Source organism: Vicia villosa, linkage group LG3 (assembly GCF_029867415.1).
Source record: "Vicia villosa cultivar HV-30 ecotype Madison, WI linkage group LG3, Vvil1.0, whole genome shotgun sequence".
NCBI classification, from domain to species: Eukaryota; Viridiplantae; Streptophyta; class Magnoliopsida; order Fabales; family Fabaceae; genus Vicia; species Vicia villosa.
The window spans coordinates 66090104-66115856 of NC_081182.1; the positions used below are offsets into that span (position 1 = coordinate 66090104).

Sequence of the window (25753 nt, forward strand, 5' to 3'; positions counted from 1 at the left end):
AAAAAAATTCAATTAATTTTACGAAAACAATTTTTTTATGAAACTTTTTTTAAAATTTTTAAATTATAAATATTTATATCTGTATCTAATTCTAATCAACCAACGTCTTAATTAACTTTACTTTTTAATTAACTTTCTAATTTTAACCAACTAACTTCTCCATAAACTATTCTATTGAAAAGAAAATTAAAATTCAATGCATATACCAATTAAACAAATTTAACGTGAATGTTTAATTAAATAAATTCAATGCGTTTCAATTAAGCAATTTTAATGTTAATACTAATATAGACAAAGCCATTTAAGTATCAGCATCATTAATTTTGTTTAGGAGAAAACAAACCATCCTATGCATATTAAATTAAATTTACATGGTATCGTAGTATACTATAGTATGTAAATAAAAAAAACAAATTGTTGAATATTTATGTCCTGGTCCGTTCATTTTTTTAACATTATCATACAGGAAAGAAAAACAAATGGCTGTGAACATTTGTTTGACTCTGCTTAGATTAACTCTTGCATTGTTGTTCAATAAATTCATCATTGTTTTTGCATTCTTTAAATTAATCAAATAAGTATAATATCTTCCAGAAGCTCTTCAAATTTCCAGTGATTTTAAAAATAATTTTTTAAGAAGGAAAAAGTTTATTCGCTCTTCAAATTTCCAGTGATTTTAAAAATAATTTTTTAAGAAGGAAAAAGTTTATTCAACTCCCCACTTCAAGACCGTTTTTGCACTCATATTCAATCAACATCATTGACTTGTAGACGTTTGATATAATATCTACAAAATTTTGTAAAAATTTATAGAGAAAAAAAGGGTTAAGATTGCTTATATTCAAATTATCCTAAATATATATAAAAAGGCTGTATGGATACATAATAGAGATAGAGAGAGACAATTTTTTCATTACAAATATGTAAGGATACATAATAGAGAGAGAGACAGTTTTTTCATTACAATATAATTGCAATGCATCAAGTTTAACTCTAAATCCCTACCTTTTTCACTACAAGTTAGAATGTGTACTTACAAATATTATCTTTAAATTTAACTCTAAGAGTGTGTTTGGATGGAATAATTAGAAATTTTAAAAGAACTTAAAATTTAAAGCAATTCAAATGATTCAATTTTCCATTCTTTTTTAAATTATTTTGTTTGGATGGAGTATTAAGATAAATTATTGTTAGATTTTTGGGGTCATTTTTTTATAAAATCTAAAAATTTTGGACCAAATTAAAAAATGGAAAACAGGGACCAATTTGCAATTTTTAAAAATTTAAAAGATCAAATTGTAAAATTTAAAAATTATTAAGGACCAATTTACAACTTTTTAAAATTTTTTGGGATCAGTATAAAATATGTGAACCACTTTGCAAAATTTAAAAAAGTAATTGTAACAAATACTTTCTAAAGAGTATTCTTTGATTTTTTGTGTCATTTCAGAATAATTAAATTTAACTTACATAAAATACTCCATAAATTTTCATCATTTTAACACTACTTCATTTTTGAATCTAAACAATATATTTTGTAAAAATCATTTCAAATTTCCTCAAAACATTACATTACCTCATTAAAATACTTCATCCAAACACACTCTAAATTACAAATTATCATTAAAATACTTCATCCAAACACACTCTAAATTACAAATTAGAATGTGAGATATAAACTTAACTCTAAGTCCCTACCTTTTTAGGAGAATGTGAGATATAAACTTAACTCTAAGTCCCTACCTTTTTAGGTTAAGTTAGAATGTGTACTCACGAATATTATCTTGAACAATTAGAACCCAATGCCTCTTTGAATATACTTCACTATTTTGAACATTATGACAAAATTTGACGTGTATAACCGACTCACTTTATGATATAAGGCTCAGTAGTTGTTGACTATGTGGATTACATATAATCTTTAAAACTACTTTCAATCTATAAAACACTCACAACAAGAACAAGTAAAACCAATTGCTTCAACTTTGAATATGCTCCACTGTTTTAGCTCAAGATATTACACTTCCCAACACAGTAGATCACCAAAATATGAATGGTGCAAATGCAATAACAATAACTATGCTCATAAACTATCCAAAATAGCATAGAAATGAAATGGTGTTAACTTTTGAATGATTCAGGTATTGCCATGGTCTGCTCAAGTTGGTTTCGCTTGTGATGATGAAATTCAGCAGATAATGAATTAGAGTTCATATTTGGGTAACCTTAGGAATGTAATATTACCACAAAATCAAACTGATAATTTCCTTATTTCATCTTTATTTGTTCACCATTTTCCTCCTAAATCTGAAGCTTTTGACTTAACTATAAGCCAAACGATTTTGGGAGTCAATTCTCATTACAAACCCTGTCCACAACTTTTACAGTCGTGGATGCTGGTGGACATTCTCCACATGTTCAGTGGCAACACATGCTGGCATGCAATCAACAACAAATCCAAACATTAACTTGGAAACATAACCATATATATTGCAACCATTAGTCATAGGTCACGCACCATACACCATACATATTTCGCCTACCACAAAACAAAACAAGGCTACATTGCAACCACAAGTCATAGGTAAGGCACATACATACTTTGCCTCCCACAAAACAAAACAAAACAAGGCACCATACATCCTTCGCCTTTCACAAAACAAAACAAGGCTATAGATATATGAAAGCTTGTACTGAAAGCTTTCACATACAGAAGTCAACAGCCTACGGCTAACAAGGTTTAACTTGGTTCAAAAGTTAGGTTGAAACAGTTATATATATACAACATCACGTCTTCACTAGTCTTCAGAGAAACAGGCTTATAAGCCTCAACAGAAGAACATAGAGTTGCACACACTGTCCTGCAATTTCGGAAGCTGAGGGACAGGTACAGCTCCTGCAGCACTTAGCCCACCATGGCTTGAGGCTGTCTCAGATTTATCCTCAAATTTCATGAACTGACCCAATTGAGTTGCAGCCAAGTGTGCATAGCATATAGGTGCAACTGCAGAAAAAATATAAGTTGTAGATAAGTTTCAATCATGCATTAGATTTTATCAACACCAATAATAAATGCTATGTAAGAACTTACCAACTGAAATAGCAGTAGTACTCCTCTGGTAACTGAAATATCATAAATTATTAAACAAAGATTAGTCACAAACAATTAATTAAAACATATATCTAATGCCAATCAAATAGAACCCAAGTTTAACTTACACATATGAAAGAGAATGAACAAGCTCCTGAAGTTCGTCAGGGGAGAAGCCAATCTCATCAAGCAACACATGATAATGAGTAGGCCTACTTGTGCCCTGAGCAAAATATTCAAAAAGGAAAAGAAAATGAAAAACTCCTTACATGCCACAATCATGTTCAAAATTAGAAAAAAATAACATGAATCATGTCCAAAAACTAATATTAAAAACATGGATACTCACTATCATTCCCGCATGAGCACAGAGATAGAAATCATAGTTTCTGGGGTGACAAATTTTATTGTCAATAACAGTACCTGTAAAGACAGGATGTTAATAAACATTTTAACTGTAAAGATTGTTTCAAATAAAAGAACTCTGTTTGAATATTTTTAAAATACTTGCCTGGTGGGACATTTTCGGGTGCGTTGGGCTGGAAGAATCTTGTGTGGTGGTTCTTTTGAGCAACAATTACCGCAAATTTTGGATTCCATTTTTCATCAAGAAACTTGCATGCCTAAGAAGTTCAGAGTCAATATTAGTGCTCATGACAGAAATGTATGCTACTAGGTAAATGGTACAGTTAATCAGCTTATGAACCTCAATGATCTGGTCAAGTTCAATGTTCAAGACTTGATTGAATTGTGACTCGCTAACACCATCCCTGTATTTGATAAAGACAAAGCATGTGTACATGTTCATTAGAAAAGAATTGCAGTATTCAGAATGATATAAACATACTTGAACAAATACCAGATGCATCTTATAGAAAATTGATACAAAACAAACACAAGATAGTATTATCTTAACTAGTCCTCAACTTCATATCATAGTTTCACACTGAACAATTAAATGACATCATTTAAGAGGACTTATAAAGGGACAGAAAAAAAAACTCAATAGGGTCCTATAATTAGAGAAAAAGGTAGAGTAATATAGAACATTGATAATCACAATTGTGAGTTAAACAACAAATTTTAAAAGGAAAATTAACAGAAAAGTGCTCAGAGAAAACATACCTAAAAATAATAATGTTATCTGGTTTTCTCTTCCCAGAACTATTATAGAAATCGAGCAAGAGTTCCCTGCAATTGATTAAATAATCAGGCTAAAAAGTCCTTTGTGTGTACCAAATTACCAACGAGCAAGAAAATGGTCTATGAAAATACAACTGCCAATAGAAGCTTAAGATAGATGCTTTAAAGGACAAACAAACAATCGCATATAAAAAAAATATCTCATGATGCCTAATCAAGTACCAGCTATTAGTCAGAAATCTATAATGGTTATTAAACAATCATGTATAAATGAAGTTACCTTATGATGCCCTCATCTTCAGTATCTGATACTTTCTTGAACAAATTATCTATCATTTCAACTTTTGCAGATTGTGTGCGAACACATGCCCTATATTTGGAAATCAGAGGCCACTGTCTAGAACTGACAACCTACAAGTGCATATGTAACATTAAACATGAATATTATTGCAAGGGAACCAATATATAAGACATCAAGACCTAACACCATTGCATGAATTTAGAAGCGAATTATATCCATCATGAACATACAGAACCCAGTAATCACTTACAGCAGCAATTGAAGGAATATCAGTCTGCCCTGGTGAGCCGTGTGACACATCCATTCCTAGAATGAGAGTAGGAGCTTTGGAAACAATAGGAAGAGACGGAGAACTTTCAACACCCAGCAATGAGTTCAACCCACCAAGCTGCAGGAGAATGATTGAATTAGAAATGGATAAAACATTCTGATATAACTACGAAAGCAATAAAAATGAACTATAATATGAAAGAGTTCAGATATGGCAGTGACACTACATGCCAGATATCTACATGTAGAAAGTAGCCACTCAACTTTTTACCATAATACCAAACTAAACTACATACCTTGGCATTGATCTTCAACATAATATTACCCAGATACTGATCATTGACTCTTACAGGACACATGCACTGATTGACGATTCCATAATCAGCAAGATTCTTCTTTTTCCATGGACCTTGGATATGTCACAAAATAATTTTCATCAAGTACACTATAAAGTTACTTAAACATATAAATAAGGTATAATAACATCAATACACTAACCATAAATATCACAGTTTTTTCGATCAGGAAGCAAACAGAGAAGGAATTGAGGAGCCCCAGGAAGTTTAGACTGAATGATCTCAAACATCTTCTCCACTCTAACCATTGGTGGGGCACGTCTAAACTGAGGATTTTCTTCAAACACATCAAATGGTTCAGCAATCACCTGCAAAGGTTAAAGGACAAAAGTAATGAAATTATGCTAGCACATTCATACTCCAGTTAATAATATGCAGTGGTAAAACTTACAATTCCTTTCGTATTTCCAATTCTAATTAGATCCCTTATAAGTCCCCGTACATCACATCGTGCAGAAAAGTTTGCCACAGCCCATTTATCGATCTTTGTTGGCTGCACAAATTTCTGGAGAAAGAGAAACATTCAAGTCATTTTAAGAACTTAGAACGTGAGTCAATGCTGTTAACAGCAGGATCATGTAAAAGATTATCTAATGTGAGGAATGTAAAAATTACCTTATTGTTAAAATTCCACCTTCCATTTCTTGGATTGAAATCTTCACCATTGCCAAATTTCAACTAATGAAAACAATTCAATAGTCAGATTCAAAACATAACACATACTAATGAAACCCAAACAAGCAATGTCATGATCAATCAACTACATTAATTTAAAATATACCCTTGGAGCAGGCAAAACACGTCCTTCCACTTGAGTAAAGCCTGTGCTTATAGTAACTCCACAGCTTTGAAGCAGAGGTTCAGCACCATAGTTGCTGGTTTTAAGTGCCTACAACAAGAATAACCCTTCAGCCGCAACAAATGGATGACATGGCAATATCAATCAAAACTAGGCAAAACAACTTACATCTGATAAAATTCGCATCCTCTCTTGTGGCTTCTGTCTGGACTTCTCTACTAATGAAGCCCTTTGAAGTGTGGACAAAGCTTTTGTATATCGTTGCAACGACACCAATTCACACAGCTAAAGGAGTAAACATGAACAAAAGGAGAGTTAATAACCAAACACGCAATATAAACCACTGAAACAATACAATACTTAACAAAACGGGAAAACTGAAATTCACCTCAATGGGTAAATATGTTGGTCGTTTAGGCCTGCCAATATTAATGCATGGTAAATCGGCAGAGTAGCGCAGATCTATCTTTCGGACATTAACAAAATAATCCAAAACAGTCATTTCTTCAGTACCTTCGCTGCCATCCCTTTTCTTCAAAGTAAAGCTGCAAAATACAATTCATTATTAAAAAATTAACTCATCATGCAAAACAACTCTGCAATTTCAATGCAGCACACAAATAAGGTTAACAATATGCCTTCCTCAGCTAAAGAAATTTAACAAAATTAAATGTAAAAAAAAAAAATACATAAGCTCTTTGCATGGGACGTCACTGAGTCCACAAATTTTTCCCTCTTGATTGGATGGATGAGTTTTGACCCTCAGATTTTTTAGAGTCCTTTTAGCCTGATTAAGGAACCAAGTAAAAGATTAGACAAGATCAATGAATGATGATAAACAACATTATGAAAGTAGACGTATGTACCTTTGCCCAGTCAAGATTAAAAGGATCTCTTGCATTTTGATTAGAAATTAAGAAATCCACCACAGGCCCAGGTTGAATTATCATGGTGGTTGTGACATCTAGATAATTTGGAAGAATGAAGAAAGTTAGACAATTTCGAATCCTGGGTGGATACCAGAGCTTTAACACCAAAAAAGTAGAAGGTAGGTTGCATAAGAGATAAAGATTTAACCTATGTTAAGGGAGAGACCGCTCTGCGTAGCTCTAAAACTTGAATGGAATCCTCTACAGCCTAGAACACCACCCCCGACATCAGCAAAACTCTTGGGATCATTATGAAAAAAGTTTTGACGAACAAGTAGGCAGCCCCTATAATGACAATGCAAAGTTAGAAATATTGAGATGTAATACTGCAACATGCATAAACAAAATTGAAGATACCGTAATAGTTGAAGTACAAAGAAATAGATAAAACAGCACTTTTGTTTTACCATATAAGAAAAAACTACTTACTGCTTAGCAGCATGTTGCCTCAATATGATATCAAGAACTCTAACAGCTTCTTGGAAATTCTCCGTTTCCTGCCCACGTAACGCATTGGCAATGGCATACATAGGAACTTTGGTAGCAAAGCTAATTTCAACTTTAAATGCCTTGGCATTGTAGGGGCGTCGGATCCTCTTTTTGTCACTCTCATTGTCTCCATTACCATCAGGACTAAGATTACCATTATTTCTACAAAAATGATGGAGAAAATATTAACACAACTGAAACAATAATATATTAAAACAGGTTTCAAGGGCCAGTACAACAACCCTATGATAGTAATTTCTACCTGTTAGATCTAGCCTCCTCTAAAACAATCTCAAACTCGAGCTTGTTTTGAGGAAGAGAGCCAATAGTAAACAGACTTTTCTCCCCGTCGTATGCAAATTCCTTGCCATTCAAGTCAGAAGCATATGTCTCCTGCACACGGTCCATTATCTTCCTACCAACACCCTTACCTTCCACAGGGCGTCCATCTTCATAAGTAAAGTTCACCTTTTACATACCAAGAGAAGAAAAAAAATTCAAGCATGAGTAAAGGAGCTTTAACATTAACACAAAAACATATACTGTAAAAAATAATACATCACAAGTTAAGCAAGAGACATACACTGTACTGAAAAAAATATCCATCATTTTTACCAATGTTAACATTAAAGTGATTAGTTAAAAGGGGTATCTTCATTCCTTTTGTTCCAAGACCTCGTCTTGCAATTGGAAGACGGGTAATTTTCTTCTTAACAGGTTCAGGAGGGGCTGAGAGCACCTCCTCTGCTTTGAGAGGCACCACATCTGAAGGGACAACAGGAGGTGGAGGAGGCAAAGACTCCTCCTGCCCATTTCCATTTCCATTTCCGTCTGCAGAATCCATATCCTACAGATACAATGTCACAAGTATAAGACAAAACAGGAGTGAATATTATCAAATGCATTTAATAGTTGGAAAGTGGCAAAACTCAGCATGGTAAACATATACACTGATTATCAACGGTGCCCTAAAAGGAAAAACATATAAGGATGTTATGGAAACTGAAAAAGGTAACTAAATAGTTTTCATCATGAAACTAGCATAACAATAATGTAACAAAAACCAGGAAACATTTAAACTTATGAATGATTTTGTACTGTTATTCCAGAAACCAACAGAAAACCGGCATTGCAGGAAAAGAAATCAAAATTTCAAAAAAAATTGCAAACAAAAGCAAACCCCAAAAATGCAAAACAACAACAGCTACAGAGTAACCCAAAATATTATACCAAAAAAAAAAAGTAAAAAAACCCAAAATTTCTAAAACATTAAGCTCTCTTTCTGAAACATAGCAAAAACCTTTTTTTCTTCAAAATAACCAACCAAAAATTGTAAGATCGAAGCCGAAGACATGCATGCAACACCCTCAACAACCTTAAAACACGCGAAACAAATGCCAACATGGTAAAAATTTCATTTTCAGATGAAAATAGAAAAGAAAACACAATCCTACATCGGTTCAACCAAAAACCTAAAACAAAACCACCCTTTTTCAAAACAAAAAATGAAACCAAAACACCAAAATCAGAACACAGAACACTAATGTAGCATGCATGGTAAGAAAAACCCAACAAAACAAACAAACAAAAAAGAAAATTTTCATCATCGCAAAAAAAATATAAATAAAAAAAAATTCACTGATAAATTAAGTGACCTTGAAATGAAATGGTTGAAAAATAACAAGAGCTTAGTGTTGGAAGAGAAAGTTGAAACTACAAACTAAGAAGGAAGATGCATAACCCTAAATCCGCAGTACAAAAAACCTAACAGTACTTACTTAGTTACGAAAGCTTGAGAGTGTGTTGTAAATGTAATGTGTTGTGTCAACGTTCTCTATCTACTCTTAAAAGGGTGATGATGTAATGTAATAAATACAGTATTTTTCCTCTGCGGTTCGCTTCGGTGCAGTGCGAGCCTATGAACCGTTGATTTATTTAGTTTGATTTGATGGACGGATTAGATTGAATCATGGGTATTGTAATGAACGATGTGCACGCTTTCATGGGGAAAGTGCTGGTGAAAGTGCCTCGAGGTGCGTTGGTGAGTTTATCCATTTTGGGCTTCTACATTTTCGGAAATGACGGACCAGTCCAAATATTCGGTCACTTTCCAATTAAAAGTTGAAAAAATTATTAAAAAAAAGTTAAGAAATTAAAAAAGAATGGATAACCTAAACAAAATAAGGTGGTCCATAGAGGACATACCTAAACTACATTGGATGCTCAGTTTTTCAAACAATCGTGTTGGGAAGACATAAAAGATTTTTGTTTCTTGGGTTGAGATTTAACACATTATTTACATTTTTTTTGTCAGTTAAAATTACTAATATGGATCTCATCTTTTTTTAAAACAAAATAATATTCAAATTGTGTTGCACTCGCATGATATGATATTCTGTGTATTCTGATAGTTGTTGTGGTGTATTAGTGACATGTGTAGAATAATTGTTTTTTGTTTGACAAGTGTTAAGAATGCTTGTAAGAAGTAAGAACTACTCTTTTGTTTGACAAGTTGTTGGAGTACTAGTAAGAGAGTTGCTTCTGTAGTTGAATGGAAGTGTAATAAGAGAATTCTAAAAATAAAACTAAATAGTTTCTATATCATTTCGTGCATAAAACAAAATACTAACTTAAATAAAATGCATGCACATGATCTAAAACAAACGAGTGTTAGGGAAGTTGGGCTTTTGGGTAAAAAATGGGAGTTGGGTAACTTAGCCCAGCAGATAAAATTGGGCAAAAATATGAAAAATCTAACTGGCACCTCACACTTGATACTGCCACCCCAACATATTTCAATAATATCAAAACTATCCCTCTTATTTTTTACCTCTCTTAAAATTTTCATTTTTTTTTTTTAAATTTTTACTCTCAAAACACTAATATATGCTAAATTTTTGATAGTTTTATTGAAAATTCGGTCACACCCTATATCAAATTCAGGGTCGGCCCTGGGCCAGGGCAAGCAGGCCCACACCCCAGGGCCTCTAAAAATTGGGGGCCTCAAATTTAGGAGGTGTAGGTCAAAAAAACTAATACTGAAATAATAAAATATATAATTCTTAGCGATTGTTTGACATCTCGTTAGTTGTGGCCCAGTGGCAGAGCTTCTTCTTTCCAAGCTTGGTATAACTGGTTCGATACTTAGTGTTTCCAAAATTTTATTCTGCTCTCTCTATCTAAATGTTGTTTATTTTGCTCTCTCAATGACAATAAATTATGGTTAATTTAGAAATAATAGAGAGGTAAAGTCATCATTTTAAAAAAAATATAATTTTTGTGACAATTAAAATTTTTGTGACAATTAAAATTTATATATAACTAATTAAAATTTATAATTAAATTTTATTCTCAATGGTTATTTATTGTAACTCTTATAATATTATTTTAATTTATTTTAGTGTAATTTTAAAAACTATACATGTTATAATTAAATATTTGAAAATTTATTATTAATTAACTCATTTATTATCAAATTTTTATGATAAAATCAAAGTATTTGTGCTATGATTTATTATTTTCCTGATCATAAAAATAAATTTCTTATCAATTCGGTAAACTTGCGTATGAGGGCAAGAACATGGTTTACACCTACTCGTACATTTTCAAGCGACTTAGTTTGCCGCCATTAAAGCAAGAGAAAATGCCATTTCTATTTCTTTGAGATGGTGGATGTTGCTTAAAAATTGGAATAGTTAAGACACTTACAAAAATTCTCAGTTAATCATATTTCAATTTTGAATTCTTTAATAATTTGCAGATGACTACTTTTCTGGTTTGAAATTTTTTTTATAGTTAGAAACAACCAAGATTTCGTATTTTTGATCTTGTCTTCGAGAGCCTTCTTCATTTTAGAGACGAATAAAACATCAATTTTTTATTAGGGTCCATTTATTTGTGTGCCCTGGGCCTCTAAAAAGTCAGGACCGGCCCTGATCAAATTTATAAAAACATTGGTAATCAAAATTGTATCCTTATTAAAAAATTTAAAAATTTGGTATGATGATGATTTTTACTGATTATTTTTAAAAAAAATCTAGAAACTCATATCGTTTATGCTAATTTTTAGAAAATTGAGGTAAAAATGCAACAAGGAGTTTGGATTATACCGGATATTCCTAAAAAATTGGAAAATTTCTTTATCAACCCTCATGTCTTCTTGGTCACCTCTGGTGAAAAACCCAAACTACCCCCAACTTCGGAAATGCATTTCCGAAATGCAAGAAAAAGGTGTTTTCGTAGATGCATCTCCGAAAGCGCCTTTTTTTTTGAAAAAAATTGTCTTATTTCGGAAGTTCATTTCCGAAAACAGCATTTCGGAAGTTCATTTCCGAAATACTGCGCGTTTTGCAGATTAAGCAAAACAGCCCCCTCCCCCTAATCATTTACCCTAATCTTCTTCCAAACTCAACCCCAAGAGATTTTTGTGCAAACCAGTTCCAAGCTACCTCAAAGGCTCCATCTACTTGCTCTATTACATTCAAAAGTCCTCCAATCTATTCAATCGATAAGCATTTTGATTTTAAGATCTATGATTAAAATGTATATTAGGGTGTTTACAAATAGCAAAAAATGTATTAGGTTAGGTTTATACTGATATTTAGGATGTTTAGAATGTGTAGACATAGGTTTGATGTTTGGTTTAGGGGTCTGCCATGGAAGTTGCAGAAAACTTCCTCGCAGGGGTGTTTCGGAAGTTCATTTCCGAAAACACCTCCATCCCAGTTTCGGAAATGAACTTCTGAATTGTATCAGAAGTTCAATTTTTTTAGTTTTTTCTTTTATCTCGCATATTAATCTTATTCAATTGTTTACAGGAACATGTCAGACAACCAACCAGCACGCATCAGACAAGGTAGGGAGACCCAGACTGCGTCGGCTAGACGCGAGCGGCCGGCGGCGCAGCTGGCGTCGACACAGGGACGGGGGCAGGGCCGAGGACGACGTGTGCGAGTACCCGTGGATATGGGAGAGGGTACATCTTCTTCAGGATCTAGGAGTCGGCTGGCTCGGGTATCTTCTTCCCGCCAGCGAGAGGAGGAGGAGGTGGCGGCAGTGCCTTACCACGAGCCAGAAGGGGGTACCGGATGTTGACCCTCCAGTCGGGGAGGAGGATGAGCAGGAGGACAGCTATCCGGGAGGGCCCTTTGACACTTCCGTGCTGATTCACTACCACGATCACGTCGCTCGGCGTATCTGGGAGGGAGAGGTATTTTTTATAATTTAACCGTTTATTTGTCACCATTTTTTATAATTTAACCGTTTATTTGTCGTTTATTTGTTTTTTTTTTGTAACAGGAGAGAGAGCCGTTGAAAATGGTGAACCACGCCAGGAAGATTTTCAGTCTGTTTAAACCAGCAGCTGAGTGGTTTAACGACCATGTGCGAGGTTCAGGGCTTAGCGGGCTCTGCATGACGGGGTACACCACCATCAGCACCGGCATGCAGGGGGTATTTGTGGAGCGCTGGCACAAGGAGACGTCCTCTTTCCACTTGCCGGTTGGGGAGATGACGATCACCTTGCATGACGTGCAGTGTCTTCTCCACCTGCCGATTAGGGGGCCGCTGTTGCACCACTCCCGGATCCAGAGGGTCGAGGCCATTGAGTGGATGACGCTCTATTTGGGCATGGAGCACGAGGTTGCTCACTTTGAGTGCGTCACGACATCTGGGCCTCATGTCCGGTTCACCACACTTAGCTGCTATTTTGAGCACCACCTGGACGCGGCGGCCGAGGCTGAGGAGGCGGGTGACGAGCTATTCACACACTATCACCGTGGCTGCGCTCTCCGGTGTTGGTACATGCATGTGGTAGGCGCTGCATGCTTTGTGGACAAGAGTGCAAGGTACGTCGACGTGACCTACCTCCGCAACTTCATGGACCTGGATACCGTTCACCAGTGGAACTGGGGGGCAGCTACTCTGGCATACCTCTACCAGAAGCTGAATGAGGCCTCCAACTGGAGGACGAGGCAGTTGGTCGGATCTTGCACACTACTTACGGTACGTTTTATTTTAATACATTATCGTATTTATTTATTTATTTATGTTTCGTATTTATTTTTAATACATTATCGTGTTTCTGTTTTAGAGCTGGATCATCTCCTACTTCTCCCGCATCCACGGCTTTCACATCGATCCTGCGTACGTGGACGCCATGCCCAGGGCCGCCAGATACGTTCTCCAGAGGGGGAACGATGCGATGGGACCATACCGTGGATACCTGGACCGCACGATACACGACGACGTCACCTGGAGGCCGTTCAGCGACTACGCTCAGATTGTCCCCTTTGACGGCATTGCTCGATATTCAGGCTGGCAGGCATGCGGGACTACCATCATGGTCTGGTATCTCCCTGAGCGGTGCATGCGTCAGTTCGGATTCATGCAGCGGATACCCAGGTCACCCTTTGAGGCTGCTCCCGACACAGTGACCATATGGGAGGACTAGCAGCATCATGTGGTACCGCAGGAGTACCGTCTCACTCGGGTCACCCAGGACTGGCACAGTGAGGAGGGATACGTCACATGGTTCTACCGGGTGTCACATCCTCTTCTGAGACCCGACGTTCCCGGCGCTCCTAGGCCAGCATACGAGGAGATCCTGGAGAACCAGCAGGCCGAGGATGACCACGCCATTGACCTCATGCCGATCTGCCAGCGGATAGAGATGCTTGGGCGGGACGCGTTGGATTGAGGTGTCGTTCAGCAGGGCGGTCCAGAGGCAGTCGCCGTGATGGAGATGATCGCCACTGATGCGGGCCGTGCGGCGACATACAGGCGGCAGAGGAGGTCTCAGGGAGAGCGGGTTAGGCACACCTAGTAGTGGTCGGGTTTATTTATTTTTTGTTTTCGGATTGTATCTTTAGCACATTATTATTATTATTTGGATTTGGTTGAGCTTGTATATATTTCTTTTTTTTATCATATTAGTATTTTCACCTTTATATGTCGTTTATTTTATTTCCCGGTTTCTTTTAATTAAAAATACGAAACTGTTAAGAAAAACATAAAAAAAAATCTCTGTTTCTGCATAATTCGGAAGTGCATTTCCGAAACCCCTCAAAATCTGAACAAAGGTGTTTTCGGAAGTTCATCTCCGAAAACACCCCCATGAGGTGTTTTCGGAAGTTCATCTCCGAACACACCCCCCATGAGGTGTTTTCGGAGATGCACTTCCGAATTGTGGAAATTTTTTTAAAAAAATCAAAGCTTCGGAAGTTCATTTCCGAAGCAGGGGTAATTTGGGTTTTTCGCTGGGGGTGACCCACATAGGGAGGTGGCTAAAGAAATTTTCAAAAATTGGTATGACACCATAACTTTGATATTAGTATTTTTTTTATAAAAAAAAAAAGATAAAAATGCATGATTTATATGAAATATATGGAATTCTAGTAAAAAAAATTGAACCAACAAATAAAATGAATGAAAAACGTTACTTGTAAAAAAATTGGTATTCTTTAGCAAATCTCGGAGACAAATCGCTGTTTTTTGAAGAAAAAAATCCAAAAAATATTTTGAATGTGAAAATTTGATTTTTCATGTCTTGGGGGTATTATGGTCAAGTTATTGATTATGGGTGTCAGGTTCAGATGTAGAGGTGACAAATAGATTTTTCCAAAAATATTATATAAAAAAAAAACATGGCTTAGTGCACCTAAATTACTAATATGTCCTTTTGATTTTAAAAATGTATTTTTAGACGCACCCTCTTTACGCCAAAACACGTCTTAAGTAAGACTCGCTCCATATTTTTCTTAATATTTAATTCGGAGATTCATTTTCGAATTCATCCTATATATTACACTAAATTCATACGTAAATAAGTCACCTTCATTTTGTAAAAAAAAATCCTAAAATATATTTCCAAAATAAAAATGAAAGTATTCTTCTGAAAACATATAAAGTCGTCCTCCTGGCATTTTATATATTGTAAGATGAAGTAACCAGAAGGTGTTTATGGTTTAAGTTGATTTTTTATAAGTTGAAACAAAAAAAAAATTACGATATATAAGCCTATATCTATAAGATGACTGATATGTATAATTTTTTTCTTCATAACCTTAGGAAAGGAACCGTTAAAGATAGGGGAAAAGTTGGTTCATCGGTTAGACAAGAATTTTTAAGACGAGCAAAATGTGAGAAAGTTCGAGCACAGAGAATGTAATTTAAATTTATATTTTGTCAGCTATATATGTTATTTGTATGATAACATTTATTTATCTCTTAAAAAACACTCAAGAGAAAGAAATAGCAAGAAGGAATGCATTCACTCTTTACTGTAGTATATCATGTAAATTGCATACTCTATAACAATTTGGAAACAACGAAACGAAATCATATTCAACAATGGGGTGGGCGATATCGATCATTGCTTATATATCATTGCTTATAAAAAAATGTATATTTTTCTTATTATTGATGTTTCAACCATATATATTTATAGACACACATAATAATATGAGCATTGCAATTAAAAGGAGCTAGTGATTAGAGTTTTACTTCCCCCATAATAATTCTTCAAGAACATTAATTACAACTTATACACGATTTTTTTTGTTGAAGTTTTGTTAACAATCATCCAATAATATAAAGTGATAGATGGCTTTAAATATTCTAATATATAAAGTGGTAGATGACTTTAAATGTTTCCATAAGTATATATCCGGAATGTTTTTTTTGTAAAATGGGTGTGACTCGCTTACGCGTGAATCTGGTGTATTTAGGATACGTCCAAAAATACATTTTTGAATTCTATGGATGGTTTTGATTTTTCACTAAGGTGAGGAAGCAATACTTAGGGAGCCTTAAGCAACATCCAAATATTTATCTCAAACTCTACAAAAATTATATTCCTGACCCACTTGTATCATATTATTCATATGATTTCACTCGAAAAAATAACCAAATGGGTTTGGTCTATAGTTAAAATCGGAATATTATTATTTGTACACACACACACACACACACACACACACGTAGTAAATGGTAAGTTTAAAATATTACTACGAAATTTGATGCCAAATAATAATCCGCACAGGCCCGGCCCTGTACAGGCGCAGCCTGCGCTGCCGCACAGGGCCTCAGAATTCTAGGGGCCCAGTTTGTTTTTATCATCAAACAGAAAAATATGAAAAAAATGGAAAACATACTATCAATGTAAAATTATGACTGTGTTAAAAAAGAAAACGCTTGCTCTTTTCCCTCATATGTTCGCTCTTCACCTCTTTTTGTCGAAAAAGAAAAAAAAAACGCCGCACCATTATTCCCACCCGTTTACAACGACATCGATGGAAATGACTTTGAATATTTTGTTTCTATTTGTTACAAGAGTTTGAGAATAATATTGAAATTATCTGGGAAAAAATGAGAGATATAAGTGATTATGGACCATGAATTGAAACTGCTATAGTGAATGAATTGAAATAAATACAGAAAGAAAAAGAAAAAGAATTGAGAGACAACTATGGTGAAATAGGGATAAGGTGAAATGGATGAAATAGATATAGCTATGAACAAATTGAAACAACTGAGAGAGTTAATTGACACAACTATGATGAATGAATCGACATAGATACAGAAAGAAAGAAGAAGAAAAAAAGTGAGAGAGTGAGATGAGATGTGACTTGAGTTTGCAATTTTATGTACAATACAATACTATTACAACTTATAAATAAAATAATATATATATTTTATATATTATATATTACTATCAGCTAGTCATCATTAGGCAGTGTTCGCTAGATTGTACGTGTGATATATAAATGTATGTCTCTAATTCTTATTTACTTTAATATTGGGTTAGGCTCTATGTCCCCTCAATATCTTGTATTGCTCTATTTCTATTTTATTGAATTTTTAGTTGATAAAAAACAAAAAAAAATTGTTACATTTTGTAGTGTACATCTTTCAGAATATTATTATATTGTCAAATTTGTTCACATGATGTTGTTTTGTTTTTCTCTCTTTAATTCAATATTATTAATTTATATTTTTGTTTAGCTTAGATTTTTTAACTGATTTCTAATTGTCAATGTTCTTTTCATTACTAATTTATAAGTTTTTATATTTAATAAAATTAATTTTTCTTGTTACTAATATAATAATTTAATGTAGGTTTATTTTATTTGACTAATATATATATTTTTTATTTTTGAAATATTAATTTTAGTTATAAAAAAATATATATTTTAAAAAATTAAACTATTTTTTAAATTAGAACAGGGCCTCCCGATCGATTGGGCCGGCCCTGAATCCGCATGAGATTTTAAAGTAAAATCTACAAGAACTTCTAATGTTCAAAAGTTAACTTTCGATCCACTTGCTCTATTATGAACTCCATGTACTACCAAAAATATTTTAAGTATATTTATGGGAAATGTTAACTATTACAAAAATCTATGAAACTTGATGTGAAAAACTTTAGAGTGCACTCAGAAGACAGGGCCAAGCTACTCAAGCTAGGACTTTAGGCCTCAAAAGTTTTGGCCTAAAAAATGCCTCAAATTTTTTTCATTTAGTTATAAAAATATATAATGACGCTTGAGTTATATATATTATTGTAGTTAAGTTGGTAAAATATAGGCCTTTTTTCCTTTATGTCTTAGGTTCAACTCTTAGCAACCTCCAAATTAATATTTTAAAATACATTTTAAAATTTGCTTTAGGCCTTCTAAACGGGTTGGGCCCGCCCTGTCGGAAGATAAGTTTCGGATGTGACAAAGGAATATTTTTAAATATTCATAAAGTTTTACAGAAATATATATATATATATATATATATATATATATATATATATATATATATATATATATATATATGCGCTAAGCATTCCTAGATAAAAGAAGAATAAAATTAAGAGCTACTTGATAATAAGTGTGTTAAGCACTAGATAGTACAACTACGTTTTTAATTGAGCCACTGCTAAAGAAATGAGGGACAATTGACCTAGGGATGGCAAACAAACCTGCACCCGAACCCGAGTCAATAGGTGAAAATCCGAGTTGACTGGGTTTAGGTTCGGGTTCGAGTGCCACCCGATATTTCGGGTGTGAGTTTGGGTAGTGTGAAACCCGCACCCGAAATCACACCCGCTTATATATATATATATATATATATATATATATATATATATATATATATATATAAATTATTGTGGAAAGTTGTAGGAAAAATGTATTTTTTTAATGTATTTTACTGCAGGTTCGGGTTTGGGTGAAAAACCTGAACCTAACGGGTGTGGACGTAGGTGTTATTTCAACATTTGGGTTCGGGTTCGGTGCCGATTTCGAGTACGGGTTTGGGTAGTATGAAACCCGCGCCCAAAATCATACCCGCTTATATATATATATATAAATTATTATGGAAAGTTGTAGGAAAAATATATTTTTTTATCTATTTTACTGCGGGTTCGGGTTTGGGTGAAAAAACCCGAACCTAACGGGTGTGGGCGTAGGTGTTATTTTACCATCCGAACAACATTTGGATTCGGGTTCGGTGTCGATTTCGCGTACGGGTTTGGATTGTGTGAAACCCGCACCCAATCTGACCCGTTGCCATCCCTAAGTTAACCAAGATGCTGCAACACCAAGTGAAAATGAAGAAAGTCTTCAAAGATGGTTTCACGTATTAAAAATCTTGGCATTGATTTCAAAAATTTCATGTCTCACAAGTTTATGAGATTCTAGAACTAGTATGGAAAACCTGATCCGACCATAAATCATAAAGAAACTTAAAGAGTTTATCAAATTACTTTAAAATGATGAAAAAATGAAAGAAGAAAATTTATAGGTAGAATTATATGAAATATCCTTTGAGAGTTAAGATGAAGAATTATTTGTACCATCATTTGAAGAAAAGTCATATGAAGATGAATCTGAAACATCCTTTGAAGCATTAGAGATGATTTACATTAGTTGGAAGATGCTCCGTGTTGAATGGATAAATTCTAACTAGTTAGTGCAAACAAGGAAGACGGTGACCTTGCAAGGTGTGGTGTGCTTCATGCAAGGATGTGGGACATGTTCCTTAGTTTGGATATGGCTTAAAAGGAACACATTTCTCATCTCACTGTATATATCTACGTGCTTGCAGATATAATCATCAGTTGGTTTTCATGATAACAAATGTCAAGTAGTATTAAGGATGACAACTTAATAAGTCAAAAGACCTTTGGGAGTTAAGAGTTCTTTATGATATGGGAGTTATGTCAAGTTTCAAGTGAAGTTTCTAATGATGGCACCTGATCAAAAAGATATCTCAAGTCTCATCAGTCAGACAATTCAAGGATCCAATTTATGTGTTAATCAAGTTGTTAAATCAAGTAGAGGATCTTGAAGTATGATAGAGAGAAAATGTGAAAGCTTGTCTGGTCTTGAGCTTATCGCTTTATAGTGGCCATTTTAAAATGTAAAAGGTTAAGAGTAAGTATTGATGTACTGAGGCCATCACATACGCACACACAAATCTTTTTCAAACCTTCTCTGATTTCATAAAACTTCTTAAAAACATATCAATGCTTGTATGAAATTGATTAAGAAGTGTTCTCTAATCAATTAGGGAAGTTTACACGCTGCCTAATCTAATAAGGACTAAATCCAATTGATTTGAGCAAGTTGAAAGATCTTTTAATCGATTAGAAAAGTTGTTAACTGATTAACTCATATAGTTATTTTAGGGTTTCTTTTTTAGATCAGGGTTGTCATTTTTGAAGGTGTTTTCATTGATTACCAGATAGAGTCAATTGATAAAATTAATTAATTTAACACATGCATTATTCCTTTATTAACCAAAAAAAAATATATTGAGGAGGGTTTTCCTCATCATCTCCATATTCATTCTATCATTGCATTACCAAAACTAATATAAATACTTCCAAAGATAAATCTTTTTACAAATAAATCACGAATTTAGAATATCACAATTCGTCCATCGCCCCCTTACTCGTCATGTGTTTGGAGTTACTTGGTCAACAAGTGGCATTTAAGCTTAACTCTTGTCATAAGATTGATCATCTCAAGAGGAAGAAATGACATCAAATAATTCACTAAACATACCACCATCCTTTCATAGAGAAGGGCGTTCTTTGTGGAGAGAGAAGACAAAAAAATTTATAGAGGGGTTGGATTATGATATGTGGAAAGTTGTGAAAAATGGTCATTTTGCTCCCACCAATAAAGTTAATGGTGTTGTGGAAAATAGGGATCGATAAATTTGGATCAAAGAAGAAAAGGGAAAAGTGCAGCACAATATGAAAACAAAATCTATTATCACTATTGCCTTGGGCATTATGAGGTTTTGTATGTTTCTCATTGTGATACTTTTAAATAAATGTGGGACACCCTTCAACTTACCCATAAATGTAAGGATGAACACATTGGTCCATGGGTATGAATTATTTAATATGAAACTTGAGGAAAACATTCAAGACAAAAAAATTATTCACATTGTGAATCACATGAGAATTCATTGTAAAGTTTTTCAAATGAGGATTTGGTTATCAAATTCATTAGATGCTCAAGCTGTAGTCGTTATCCTAAACTCACTATGATTTACTAATATAAAAGCTTATCTTTTAAAGATTTGGCTACCTTGTTCAGAACGTTGCTAGAACACAAAATGGAGATAAAAATTCTAATTGAGGATAAAGAAGGAAACACAAATAAGAAAATTCTTGCTCTAAATGTCACAAATGTCAAAAAGGTGGAGTCAAAAGATGAAGATTTCCAAAGTACAAGAAATGGAGACATGAATCTCATATTTAAAAAATTCCTTAGACGCGAAAAACAAACTTCAAAATTTGAGAAGAAAAGTAAAGAAAGATCAATAGTTATTCCAACATGCTTCTAATGCGTAAGAAAATGTCACATAAAACAAGAGTATCTGCAAAATAAAAAAATATATAGAAGATACAAAAGACAACAAAAAGACTCAGAAAGAGCTGATACTACATGGGACGATAATGACATGGACTCCTCTAATGAATCTAAAAAGTGGAAGAAATAAACCACAAATAAAATGAGGTATATAATATAATATATGAATTTACTTATGATGAATTATTTCAAATATGTAAAAAAATTAGATAAGGATTCAAGTAAAATAGAACACGCTGAATTATACTCCTCATATTATGATATCTTCCCTTAAAAAAATACTTATTAGAATAAGTAGATAGCCTTAGAAATAAATAAAGTATTTTAATAAAAATCTCTTCTTCTCCTTCTTCTCCCTCTCATGGGGATCTAGTTAAACATGCAGAATGTGAAGAATATCATGTTTTGAAAAGTAAAATTGACAGTTTGCATAATTCACTTGATATGTTTACCAAATGAAGAGATAGCTTAAATATATTTCTAGAGAATCAAAAAGCATCTTATAATGAAGTCGGTTTAGGTTATGAACATAAAAATAATTCTAAACATTTTAGTAACTTATGTCATGCAAATATAACATTCAAATACAAAACTCTTAAGTGCAACTACTGTAATAAAAATGACCATGTTGATTTATTTTGCTGTGTTAAGAAAAACCATGAAAGTAAGAATTATTATCCTACTTCTCATTTATATGAAGCTTAACATGTATGTCAAGTTGTGATGAAAATATGCTTGATGGCTCAAAATCAAAAAGTCATGTTGATCGTGGTTGTTCAAATCATCTAAGTGGAGAAATAAATATGTTCTTTAATTTTCCACCTACTAGAGGAGAAGTTTTTTCTTATGGTAAATGTAAATCTGTTGGATCTGAGACTATTGTTAAGAGACCTAATATTAACTCTGAGTTTTTTATTATTGAAAGTTTATAACCCAATTTACTCAGTATTAAGTAAGTTGTGTGACAAAGGTAATTAAGTATCTGTTAATACTTCTATATGTATGGTCTTTAAAACATCGAAATAAATCTTACCATTTTCTACTAAATCTTTTTTATAGACCATAAATATAGAAAAATTTAGACACGTTACCTTTGTTGAAAAATATATATTGTAGAGGTAGAATTCTTTGTTCGCACAAATAGTCTAAGAATTTTTTTCCTAAAATATAAAAAATAAGGAAAAATCAATATCATTTGAAGAATCATCAAAATCATCATATGAAGAAACATCTGGAGAATAAGGTGAAGAGGAATATTTTGCAGCATAAAATGCTAAGTTTCAAATCAAGAAAAATCTATACAAACTATATGTCCAAAGATTTCACAAAGATCTAATGTTTAAGGAATTTCTTGGTAATGGCTTAATGGGTGAAGAATTATTTGGAATTAATTGTAGAAAAGGTTTCATAATTGTCTCTCGTATCAAAAGATTTACAGAGTTGCATAAGAAAGAAATCAGAGTTTGGTTCCAAATAGAAACAAGGAGAATAAGTCATTTAAAGCTTACTTTTTATTTGGTAAGAGGTAAGTCACTTTATAAAGAATGAACTCTGAAAACTTCAATTATTCTTCAAACAAGTGCTAAGTTATTGTTTATACTTTAATTTATTATTATCAATATTACGTGTTTAAGTGTGTGCCCAAAATAAAAGGGGATTGAGACTTAACGGGGGTGTATATAAATAAACTTGGTCCAAATTTTTTATAAGGCCCAAAAGAACTTCACAAGTTACAACCACTTTCATCACTCAATAAGGAATCAATTACGTTTGATGCTCGAATCAATTAGAATAACTTCTAAATTGGTTAAGAGTAGTCTAAATAAGGGTTGTAATTCTACAAGCATGTTATCACAAGGTTATGGGTCAGTGTAATTTTCATCTTCAAGACAATGGTATCGTAGAGAAAAATGCTCATATTGAGAACCCACACCAGACTCTAAGCAAAAAGCTTCTCAACAAATAGGACCATCCTAGGGAGAAGTACATACTTATATTTTGCTTAAAAGGCCTTAATATACTTATGCTTCATTAGGCAAATAATTCTTTCTCATATGATCTATGATGTGATCAATGTGTTTGTGCTATTTATTTATATGCCTTTTTGATGATGACAAAGGGGGAAATATACTCCCACAGAGAGTAGCGTATACGCTATTTGTCTATGAATGGGAGTTTAATCACTTAGAATCATTATCTATCTTTTTCACTGTTTTCTACCTCCCTGAAAAATGCATCATCATCATAAAGAGGGTGAATATGGTTCCACGTATATCCATCAGTTAGTTTTTATGATGAAAACTAATGAAGACTGTCAATTAACCTTTTAAGATGATAATTATTGACAACGGCCAAATAGCCTTATAAATGACAACTCCATAAGTCAAATGACTCTACAATATTGAAGTTTATTTGTGACAGGGGGAGTTGATATTAATTATCAAGTAAAGCTCCTAATGATGGCACCTGATCAAGAAGATATATCAAGCTTTATTAATCAGACAATTCAAGGATCCAGTTGAAGTTCTAATCAAGTTGTTGAATCAGGTAGAGGATATTGAAGTCTAAAAGAGAGATGGTGTGAAAGCTCATATGGTCACGCACTTAGCATATTAGAATGATCAATTTAAAATTTTAAAGGCCAAGAGTAAGTCTTGAAGTACTTAGGTAATCACACACACGAAGACACATAGAGAAATATTTTTCAAACCCTCTTTAATTTCACAAAACTTATTGAAAATCAATCAAGGCTTATATGAAATAATAATAAGTGTTCTCCTTATTTCATTTAACACACGATTTTTTAAAAGAATCCTCTATATTTTTCTACTCTCATTTTTTTCTTTCAAAATTTCTTTTTCACGAGATTTATGTTGCGTTGTAATTGGTGTGATACTTATTTTTCTTTATTCAAGAGTGTCATTCTCTTGTCAATTATATTTGTGAAGGATTTAAATATTGTAAGATAAATCTAAAAAAAAAAGCTTTGGAGAAGGTTCTTAAGCGGAGCCTGTATAAAAGCTTTGTTTATTTGTCTTGGATGATTTGTGGACTCGTCCTGTATAAGATGAAGTCAGATTTTAGTGGAACTCTTAAGAGGAAACTCTTGAGGGTAATATTAGGCCAAGTAGTTAGGCCGAATATGTATAAATTTCCGGTACACTCTTTCTAAATGATTTTTTTTTTGTTTATCACTTGATTTTTATTGAACATCTTTCTTCATCTCTATCTTATTTATATCATTCCATTGTCATTTCTCTTTGTTTATCTAAAATAATATAAACATTTTCAAAGATAAAAGTTTTTATAAACTAATCAAGAATTCTAAATATCACAATTCATCCCTCTTGTGCTTGGAATCACTTGGTCATTACACTGTTAAAGCAAAAATCTATCGATCAATTTAAATGGACATTCACATTTCAAAGACGTTGTATATTTTTTCACCTAGATAAAATCTATGAATAACCATAATAAATATTTAATTTTCTTATTCACATTGTACTCATTTTAACAGCTTATTTAGTGAAGAGTTTTTTTTATTGGTCTTTAGTTGTATATATCAATCAATAAAGTATGTGACTAAAAGTACGATATCAACTTTCACATCAACAGATTTTGCATTGACAACTAGAGATATAATGTAACTTTTACATTATAGTGGGAGCTTCATGAAAAATGCTCATACTCGAAACACTAAAATCTAATTAAAAAATATATACAACTTCACGAAACACATAATTCAAAATATAAGATCCGGAGGACCATTATAAGGGTTCACACTATTTGTAGGTTGTGCATTCTGAACATGGGTATCATTAGATTTTACAATATGAATTACATTGTGCATATTACATATTGCATTTGATTCTCCAATTTTTCTTGGATTGAAAACCAATGTAGAGAGGATAAAAATATCATATGGACATCAAATATAACCTGCTCGCACTAAGTCTTTAGAATTGAATATCGTACAGAGAAATCTATATTCTCTAACTTTGATTGCCCAACTTATGTATATTCTTCCACCTCACTTCTCAACAATACTCATTTTTGGACTTCTCAAAATATTCAATACCGAGTTTAGATCTTGTATGAATCTATTGGACTTTTTCTTTAAGGCAATCTCCCCATGTTCTCATTGTAATCTATGACCTAATGAAATACGTCATCTTTGATTGCCATCTCTAAAGTATGCATTTCATAAAGTACTTTGACAATGTCATCGACCCTTAAAGACTTGCAAATCTCCTTAACAAATACTAAATATGATTTCCATATAGGCTTGATGAATTGACATTTCACACTCAAGAAAATTTTAAATGCTTCAGACACATGATTTTGTGAAACATGGCGTACAATCATGGTTGTTAATTGTTATACCCAAAATATATGGATTAGTTCACCTTATTTAGACGTGGAAACTTTAGGCACGTAACCAAATTCATTCATGCTTTGAAAGAAATCAAGACCCGTGCATATATATTTCTCCATGAATACC

At 33.3% G+C, this 25753-nt stretch overlaps 1 protein-coding gene across 2 annotated transcripts; it reads right to left on the reverse strand.

The window, feature by feature from the left end:
• Positions 1 to 2540: 2540 nt before the first annotated feature.
• Positions 2541 to 9308, reverse strand: LOC131661734 (protein argonaute 4-like). 2 transcript variants are annotated; one of them, XM_058931342.1, is made up of 23 exons: positions 9157 to 9308; positions 7962 to 8225; positions 7641 to 7846; positions 7319 to 7540; positions 7038 to 7174; positions 6827 to 6924; positions 6650 to 6747; positions 6349 to 6505; positions 6129 to 6245; positions 5943 to 6050; positions 5777 to 5839; positions 5553 to 5666; positions 5304 to 5469; positions 5102 to 5214; positions 4786 to 4923; positions 4515 to 4645; positions 4217 to 4282; positions 3798 to 3861; positions 3603 to 3714; positions 3441 to 3514; positions 3220 to 3314; positions 3092 to 3123; positions 2541 to 3004 (listed from the first exon to the last, which is right to left on the reverse strand). In XM_058931342.1, the coding sequence occupies exons 2-23, from the start codon at positions 8220 to 8222 to the stop codon at positions 2829 to 2831; spliced, it is 2748 nt and encodes a 915-aa protein (XP_058787325.1). In that variant the 5' UTR covers positions 8223 to 8225; positions 9157 to 9308; the 3' UTR covers positions 2541 to 2828. The 2 variants fall into 2 exon arrangements, with proteins under 2 accessions (XP_058787325.1, XP_058787327.1); XM_058931344.1 differs by having other exon boundaries at positions 9034 to 9171.
• Positions 9309 to 25753: the final 16445 nt, after the last annotated feature.

What these genes read in the sequence shown, in the direction of transcription:
- LOC131661734 (XM_058931342.1), bottom strand. Translation starts at nt 8,222, where the DNA reads ATGGATTCTGCAGACGGAAATGGAAATGGAAATGGGCAGGAGGAGTCT. An exon ending in CGGTCTCTCCCTTAACATAG is followed by an intron (nt 6,925 to 7,037) that starts GTTAAATCTTTA and finishes CAAATTATCTAG; the next exon opens with ATGTCACAACCACCATGATA. An exon ending in TTAATCTTGACTGGGCAAAG is followed by an intron (nt 6,748 to 6,826) that starts GTACATACGTCT and finishes TTCCTTAATCAG; the next exon opens with GCTAAAAGGACTCTAAAAAA.